Source organism: Sardina pilchardus, chromosome 9, assembly GCF_963854185.1.
Source record: "Sardina pilchardus chromosome 9, fSarPil1.1, whole genome shotgun sequence".
NCBI lineage: Eukaryota > Metazoa > Chordata > Actinopteri > Clupeiformes > Clupeidae > Sardina > Sardina pilchardus.
In genome coordinates this window covers 4,216,165-4,224,862 of record NC_085002.1, presented here as the reverse complement: position 1 = coordinate 4,224,862, position 8,698 = coordinate 4,216,165, and the positions used below count along the sequence as shown (strand labels likewise).

The window sequence follows — 8,698 nt, the reverse complement described above, 5'->3', positions numbered from 1 at the left end:
TGGGCACCAGGGCTGTGGGTACCAGCCCAGAGTTGTTGTTTTTCCATGAAGTTCACCACTGATGCAACTGCCCACTGCTGATCGGCTCAGTCTGTTGGACCAAACATTGTTGTTGATAGTTATGTTTTACATGTAGATGTTTGGGGAAAAATCAGCCTTTAGTTTGAATTATCGTGTGTGTGTGTGTGTGTGTGTGTGTGTGTGTGTGTGCGCGTGTGTTTGAGAGTGTTTGAGAGAGAAAGGTGGTATCGGAATGAATTGGGTTGCAAACAAATGAGAGGAGCTCCATTGCTTTGGAACAGTGTCTCGTGTGCATGGTCAAGTTTTTTTACACTGCTGAATAAAAGTTTAAGCTCAGCTTTCAAATTTGCCCCCTCGTTGATTGATTCTCTTTGACTCTCTTGGAATATATGCTTGATCGACATGACCACACACAAACTTCACCGGGTCGGGCAAACTGAAGGGGAAACCACTCTAATAGACCTCTCTAGAGGAGCTCAAAGTTAACTAGAAATGCAATTCCAAGGAATTACCAGTGCATGAAAATGCAAAAATAGATAGATAATGTAGATATGGTTGCTAAGATGTAGCTAGGGTAAACATGGTTGTTGCATAGTTTACAGAGAGTTGATAGTGTGAAGGTAGACATTTTAAAGATGAAACGTTCCAGTTCTAACTTAACTAATGATTTCTATTCATGTTAAAATGTTGATTAGCTAACTTAGCTAATGATTTCTAGCAGTTACGCTAAAAATGCTTATTATGCTAGCAATGCTAACTTTACTAACAATGCTAACCAGGTTGATTAGCTAACTTAACCGATGATTTCTAGCAGTAATGCTAAAAATGCTAACTATGCTAACAATGCTAAATTTGCTAACAATGCTAACCAGGTTGATTAGCTAACTTAGTTGATGTTTTTTGCAATTATACTAAAAATGCTAACAATGCTAACCATGCTAACTAGCTAACTTGCTAGTGAGGACTTTTATTTTGAAACATTTGTTGCTAGGGTATCCATGGTGGCCACTATCAGGAAACAAGAAGTTACTGCAGTATAATCATGTTGGTTGCTATGGAAACGGTCATAAACCCTTCATTTTAATGGTTGCTATGTTGGTTGCTAGGTACATGGAGGTTTCATGTAGTTGACTGGAGGCATAGTGGATGATAACTGACAGTTGGAATGGTTGAACAGTTCAATAGTTGAGTAGTTTCAATGGTTAAATGATTTAATAGTGTATTATTGCAGTGAAGACTTTTATTTTGAAACAGTTGTGGACAGAGGAAACAGTTAACAGGATACGTAGTCTTCTGAGAGACTGTATGCTTAAAGCCAGAGAAACTGACAGTTGGTGCCCAGGTGGCCGGCCACCTGGCGTAAGATTCTAATTGCTGCCGTGATGTCATAATGAGCAATGTTAAGTCTATGGGGAAATAGCTCAGTGTTAAATCTATGGGGAAATCGTTTTTTAATTCATAGTTTAAAAAGTATAAAAGTTACAAAGTTGAAAAATACAAAGCACACATGGCATAAGCAAGACCTACGCAACAACGTTTGAATGAAGTTTCTACGTTAAACGGTTGAAGCTGAATTGCGAGCGTTAGAAGAAGAAGAATAAGAAGCCTAGGAAGAACAGTACAGTGCATTTTCATGCACTGTAATAAGAAGACTTGGAATAACAGTACAGTGCATTTTCATGCACTGTAATTACACATCATTTTTGGGTTTTGAATAACTGCAGGTACTAGATTGAACATTGAAGTCATTAAATTGTGAAGACTATTACAAACAAACGGATATTGTCTGTCATTGGCTGTTGAATCAATCAAAGTTTGTGATTTAAAAGCCAAATCAGTTTCAGGTCAGAAAAAAAATTGGTTTGAATACTTGGTCAGGGTATTTTCTGCAGTTCCTCATCTCCCTTCTCTAGTTCACTTTTTAACCAAAGTCCGCTGTTCATTTAGGGTCCATGTCATGACTTACTGTCTTCACAAATTGTGGCTTGAATTTAGTGCATGGGTGTCCTTGGACAAACTTCTGCAGCTTAGACCTCCATGGACGCACAAAGACAGACCAACGGAATGTCGTTTTTTTCCCTTTAGAATGTACTACAATCTTGTCACAAGCAGATGTCACCCAAGATCATTGGACAATAAGCTCTCAGCATAAACCATTGGGAGGAGTTAACTTAATGTATTGATGGGATGGGTTCAAATCTTCACGAGATCTTCAGTCATCTTCCTATCTGTTTACACTGCTACTGTGGAGAGTAATCTACAGGTGCGTTTATCACCGGCTATAGAATAACTGTCAGATTGTTTTACTGTTAACAGGTGCTGTACTTATTCATTTAGAGAGCAATTATTTCATGGATTTTGATATTGCATATTAACTGTACATTGTTTGAAATTCATTTTATTTTCTATTGTGATTATTATGATGCCTTCAAATTTGTTGATATTGTATTATGCAATAAATAATGTTGCAAACCCAGTCATGATATAGAGAAAATATAAACCACAACACAAGAACATGTCTTTAGATCTCAGATTTATTTGTGTTTTGCTGATGGTCTGGTCAAGAATAAACCTGGTTACAACAACGCTTGTGTTTAGATGTTGTGACAGGAGAGCCAACAGTGCCAGTGAGACAGAAGGACGGGGATGGAGCTGGTGATTATTATTATGGGCTGTTATTGACCCAACTTCCTGTTGCGGCTTCTGAGTCCTATGACATTCATCTAGTTTTCAACTTTAACAGAGAACAGCATGCCATGTGTGCCATGTTCAGTTATCATGGGCACAAACAAATGGACCCATTTCACCACGTAACTTAGCAACAGTTAGTACCCTGAGAATGGGAGCACCAGACATGGCCACACCTCTTGTGGGCCATGGGGGTGGGGTTAGACAATAGCCCCTCCCCTCTTCTGATGCCCACTGGCTCACTTGTTGTTATTTTGTCGTGTCACTGTAAACTGGTCACATCGGGGTCAAGGTTACGCATGGAACTTCAATGTGTGCAGAAAGGTTAATGGCCGGCAATAAAAGGTTTAAAGGTCAGGAGTGCGGAGTCGGAGGAGGGTTAGCGAGGGGGGGTGGCTCCTCTTCAGTAGCGCCGTGAACTGCTGCTGCTGGACACCACGGATTTGGTGATGGTGGAACCACCGCTGCTCATGCCGCCGCCCATGCCGCCGCCCATGCCGCCGCCCATACCATATCCACCGCCATAGCCAAAGCCGCCAGCGCTGGAGAGAGCTAGAGAGAGAGAGAGAGAGAGAGAAAGAGATTCAATAAGATAGTCAAACTGTCTAGGCAAACCACATAGGCTGTTACAAATACATATCCTTCTTCAAATATTGTCATACAAAATAATTCAGTGATAATTCAGAATGGCACAATAATGATTTCATATCAGCCATTTCACTAGTAACCATTCTAATGAGTAATGAAGGATGTCTTACTTCCACCACTGCTCTGTTGGACATGGACGACAGCGTTGGAGCCACCTGATGTCAGCCTGCGGAAAAGCACATTTTACATATTAAACTGCTGAACTAACTTAAACAACATGGACCCATTGATCTGGAGAATAGCCTTATTGTCATCAAATTATACAGATTGACATACAGACATCAATATATATCAGACTGACTCTGAAATTAGTCGTAGGCTGTAGATCAAAGGCTGAGCAGTGAATGAAGATTGAAAGATCACATGCAAGTGATCTTAAGAAAACGAAGCCCCCTCTCACCTGCTCTCCTCTCCTTCCAGCAGCTTCCTGTAGGTGGCGATCTCAATGTCCAGCGCCAGCTTGACGTTCATGAGCTCCTGGTACTCGCGCACCTGCCGTGCCATGTCCTGCTTGGCGCGCTGGAGGGCATCCTCCAGGTCCTTGATGCGGGCGCGGGCGTCTCTCACTGCCAGCTCCCCACGCTCCTCAGCCTCCGCGATCTGTGCCTCAAGGTTGGCACGCTACAAATGGAACGAGAGAGTGAGCTTGAGTGCAATGCAATAATGCTCCAATAGGGGGCAGTGAATGTGCATAGACCCTATAGGGCGCTAATAGAGCCCAGATGGACACACAGGTCTAAAAGTAGGCTGCAGCCTCACTGTCTGGATGGCTGGGTATTGTGATCATAAAATTCTTCTAAAATTTGAATTTAACACAAAAGCTGTGTTTTCCTGTCCAAACCTTTTTTGTTTATGGATTTTGGATCAAACATCTTATCTAATAGAGTTCTATGAGTTGCCGCGGTTTCAAGAGGAATGGAGTGGACGGTGCTCACCTGTCCCTTGACGGCGTCGATCTCGTTCTGCAGACGGGCGATCATACGGTTGATCTCGGCGATCTCGGCCTTCGTGGAGCGCAGGTCGTCTCCGTACTGGCCGGCTGAAGACTGCATCTCCTCGTACTGGTGGGAGGAAAGGGAAATCAGAACTCACAGATAAATACACAAACACAGAGGCCACAGTTGTTGCATGTGTGTGTTTTTGAGAGAGAGAGAGAGAGAGAGAGAAAGGGAGAGAGAGAGAGAGAAACAGAGAGAGATAGCGAGAGAGGGAGAGAGAGAGAGAGAGAGAGAGAGAAACAGAGAGAGAGATAGCGAGAGAGGGGGAGAGAGAGAGAGAGAGAGAGAGAGAGAGAGAGAGAGGGAGCATGAATTTCCATACCTTCTGTTTGTACCAGGTCTCTGCCTCAGCTCTGCTGCGGTTGGCGATGTCCTCATACTGAGCGCGCACCTCGGCCACGATGGAGTCCATGTCCAGGCCCCTGCTGTTGTCCATCTCCACGACCACCGACGTGTCCTTGATCTGTGACTGCAGCTCACGCAGCTCCTGAGGGCCACACAAGAGGGAGAGGTCAAAGGTTAGAAATCGACCTGTTTATCCATCCTCATGTCTTACTTTCTTACGGTTTAACCAAAAAGTAAACAAACAAACTAAAAACATTATAGTGAGCAAGAGGCAGTGAAGGGGGTCAGTGGGGTTCACCGTCCAGTTTACTTACTGCCTCGTACACGGCCCTCAGGAAGTTGATTTCGTCCTGCAGGGCGTCGACCTTGGCCTCCAGCTCGACCTTGTTCATGTAGGCAGCATCGACATCCTTGGAGGTGAAAGGGGGTGAAAGAGAGAGGTGGGATTTAACAACTTTAATAAGACTTTTAAGAGGTTTTTAAATGTGTTAAAAGTGATCTACATGTCAGGATCTTACCTTCTTGAGGAGGACAAAGTCGTTCTCTGCACCTGCACGCTTGTTGATCTCATCTTCATACCTGTAAAGCATCACAATAGCTTTAGCATTAGGCTACATCAGCTTTAGCATTAGGCTACATTTAGCCTTTAGGCTAGCAGTAACTTCAACAAGTGTGGTATTTACACAACTGCTTAGCTTAGCCACGTTTAGCAGTGATTTTAGCAACCCAAAGCTAACTCACTTCCTCTTGAAGTCCTCCACCAGGCCCTGCATGTTCTTCAGCTCGCCCTCCAGCTTGCACTTCTCGTTGCCCAGGCCGTCGAGCTGGCGGCGCAGGTTGGCGATGTAGGCCTCGAACATGGCGTCGATGTTGGAGCGGGTGGTGGTCTGGTCCTGCAGGAGGCTCCACTTGGTCTCCAGCATCTTGTTCTGCTGCTCCAGGAAGCGCACCTGAGGAGGGAGATTCACGCATGCTTAATTGACTAGCTGAGGCGCCGGTATGTATTGGCTCTCTTCTGATCTTCTTAACTTGTTGAGATGATGAAGTATACAAACAGTGTTTGAAAGAACTATATCTGATAATATTTGTAAGTGAATAGGCAAACAGCATGTGTGTGTGTGTGTGTGTGTGTTACCGTAATTTCCCGACTATTAGCCGCGGCTTATACATTGATTTTGCAATATTTCTTCAGCTATGAGGTTGATACATGGGGACAGTTAATATGGTATTAATATGGTTTTGTTTCTTTTAATTTGCATAAAACACTGTCCTGCGGCTTATACACAATGCGGCTTATATGCGGGAAATTACTGTAGATAAAGAGAGAAGGAGGTGGAGCAGAGCTCACTCAGGCTACACTTGAGAGAGTGTGGCACAGCAAATGGAGTGTGCAGGTGTGAGCGTAGCTATAAGGTAAACTGATTTCCTTTTGTGTCCACACCCTTGACAAAATACTTTGATAACACTGGTGTTGGTCATCATATCAGCTGATTTTATCACAGGTCAGGCAAAAACATCGCAGGAATGCGACTCAAGAATTCTTCACCCCTAGTTTGGTGTGTGTGTTAGTATAATTCTTTGTTTGTGTGTCTGTGTGTGTGTGTGTGTGTGTGTTTGTATGTGTGTGTGTGTGTGTGTGTCTGCGTGTGTGTGTGTGTGTGTGTGTGTGTGTGTGTGTGTGTGTGTGTGTGTGTGTTTGTGTTAAGAGGCTAAGTCTCATTCATCACTGACATATATTGCTTGTCCTCAATGAGTAATTTAGACAGTATCTATAAAGACAGGTGTGTCCCATGGTTACACGCAGACACACACACTCTGTTAGGGCGTGTCCTTTGACCACACACACACACACACACACACACACACCCTCAGGCAGGTTTGCACCTAAGGGCGTGTGCAGTTGTCTGCCCCGAGGCAACATGGGTGTTTCTGGCATGCTGACAGCACACGAAAGAAAAAAGAATAATGTGTATAGACAAAGTGAGACACACACACACACACACACACCAGACCAACATACTCACAGACAGGTTCAGACACAGACAGGCCCGTCCACACACACACACACACACACACACACATAGCTGTTTGAGTGTAAAGCATGACGTGAACTTTAACTCATATTACAGCATGTGAAGTTTGATCATCTCACACTCGGACACGGACATACACTCACACTCACTCACACACACACACACACACACACACACTCAATCTCTCTCCACTCCACTTGGCATGAGTCATAGAGGCTGTGGCAGCTACGCCCATGTTTATACAGGTGTGTCCCCTGGTCACAGGATCTGGCCAGACCATAATATTTTAGGTCTACACAAGCCTAAAGCTGTGCAGTCTGCAGCGGGCATGGAGTGCTACCCAGGGCACGCCAACCTGGGCACGCCAACCTGGGTACATATGTGCACCTGTGACATATAAGGGCACGGCTGCAGAACATTGACGCATTACATTACATTACACTCTATTATATTACGCTACATTTAGCAGACACTTTTTTCATCCAAGGTGACATTTCATCCAAATATCAGCTATATTACAAGGGACTACATTGTCATTACATTATCCCCGTGGCAACATGGGGTGAAGTGCCTTGCCACAGGGGCACGACGACGGAAGCCTGGAATTGAACCCACAACTTTCAGGCCACTGCACGCTATCCCTGCTCCTTAACCACAACCACTGCTGCCACACACACACACACACACACACACAGGCCACTGCACGCTATCCCTGCTCCAAAGTACATCTCCATGGTAGAGATGCACTCACACAGAGGACAATAGCGCACAGCACATATGATATGCTGAGTAAGCTAAGACAAACAACAACATAGTGTCTTGTTTACAGGGGGGAACACTGCTGTCCTAGAGCTAAGAGATTACCGGGAGAGTGTGTAAGGGAGAGTTGACACACACACACACACACACACACACACACACACACGCACACAACACACTTTGTCAATGAAGTAGGTGACATGATAAGAGTGGGGCTAACTATCAGTTTGTCACTTAACGAGTTAGATAACAGTCGTGAGAGAGTGAGAGAAAGAGAGATTGTCAGGTACAGGTGAGAGTGTGAGAGGAGAGGAGATGGTCATGTACAGGTGAGAGGCAGGTGCTGTCTATGCCACACTCACCTTGTCGATGAAGGAGGCGAAGCGGTTGTTGAGGGTCTTGATCTGCTCCTTCTCCTGCGTCCTGACGGCCTGGATGCTGGGGTCGATCTCCAGGTTCAGGGGGGCCAGCAGGCTCTGGTTGACGGTGACGGCGGTGATGGGAGCTCCAGCGTAGCCCCCACCGTACCCGCCACCGTAGCCGCCACCGTACCCGCCACCCATGCCGCCGCCCATGCTGCTGCTGCTGAAGCTGTAGCTGCCGCCGCCCATGCTGGCGCCGCCGAACCCTCCGCCAACGCCGGAGCCCACGCCGGAGCGGCGCACGGACATGGAGCTGACGCGGGAGCCGGCCGTGGGCACGATGGCCGACTGGCTGGTGAAACTCCTCTTGGTGACGGCGGGGCCGGAGCGGTAGCTGGTGGATCTGTACTCCATGGCTTCTGGTCTGTCTGTGTGTGTGTGTGGCTTTGGGTTTAGGAAGCGAGAGTGTGAGAGAGGAGGAAGGCCGAGGAGGAGGAAGAGGAGGAGGCGAAGAGCAGGAGTACTTCACAAAGGAGAGTCAGTGTCCCTCTGTGTGGATGTGTACTGGCCACGGCCGGCTTTTAAACACACCGGCGCGGGGAGGGGACTCTCACACACACACGCCCACTTTTGTTTTTTTGCTCTCTCTCTCTCTCACACACACACACACCCTACTTGTTGGACAGGTAAAAGGATTGCAGGAAGTTAAAGGTACATGGAAGACACACCTTATCAAAGACCACTGCAGAGAGAGAAACTTTTCTATGGGCATTAAGCTATAACAACAGCAGTTGTAATACTGACCAAGCAGTTCAGAAAGCATCTTCTAAGGCATTAATGCAGA

General features: G+C 45.8%; 2 protein-coding genes across 2 annotated transcripts in view; one reads left to right on the top strand and one right to left on the bottom strand.

Moving 5' to 3' along the window:
* si:ch211-197h24.6 (uncharacterized) overlaps positions 1 to 370 on the top strand; it is a 12,572-nt gene extending 12,202 nt beyond the window's left edge. Inside the window, exon 12 of the mRNA XM_062545334.1 lies at positions 1 to 370. This exon is cut by the window's left edge and continues 52 nt beyond it. The gene's annotated coding sequence lies outside the window, so the exon portion shown is untranslated.
* A 2,167-nt stretch (positions 371 to 2,537) lies between these two features.
* Positions 2,538 to 8,404, bottom strand: LOC134092459 (intermediate filament protein ON3-like). The gene is made up of 9 exons (XM_062545332.1): positions 7,855 to 8,404; positions 5,442 to 5,650; positions 5,219 to 5,279; positions 5,015 to 5,110; positions 4,678 to 4,842; positions 4,293 to 4,418; positions 3,758 to 3,978; positions 3,468 to 3,523; positions 2,538 to 3,261 (listed from the first exon to the last, which is right to left on the bottom strand). Exons 1-9 carry the CDS (start codon positions 8,266 to 8,268, stop codon positions 3,113 to 3,115), a joined length of 1,497 nt encoding a protein of 498 aa, XP_062401316.1. The 5' UTR covers positions 8,269 to 8,404; the 3' UTR covers positions 2,538 to 3,112.
* Positions 8,405 to 8,698: the final 294 nt, after the last annotated feature.

Excerpts from the sequence above, each read along its gene's own strand:
- LOC134092459 (XM_062545332.1), bottom strand. The coding sequence starts at position 8,268 with ATGGAGTACAGATCCACCAGCTACCGCTCCGGCCCCGCCGTCACCAAG. Across the intron at positions 5,280-5,441 it reads GTGGAGGACTTCAAGAGGAA|GTATGAAGATGAGATCAACA; the intron begins GTGAGTTAGCTT and ends GATGCTTTACAG. Across the intron at positions 3,979-4,292 it reads TCGACGCCGTCAAGGGACAG|CGTGCCAACCTTGAGGCACA; the intron begins GTGAGCACCGTC and ends TTCCATTTGTAG.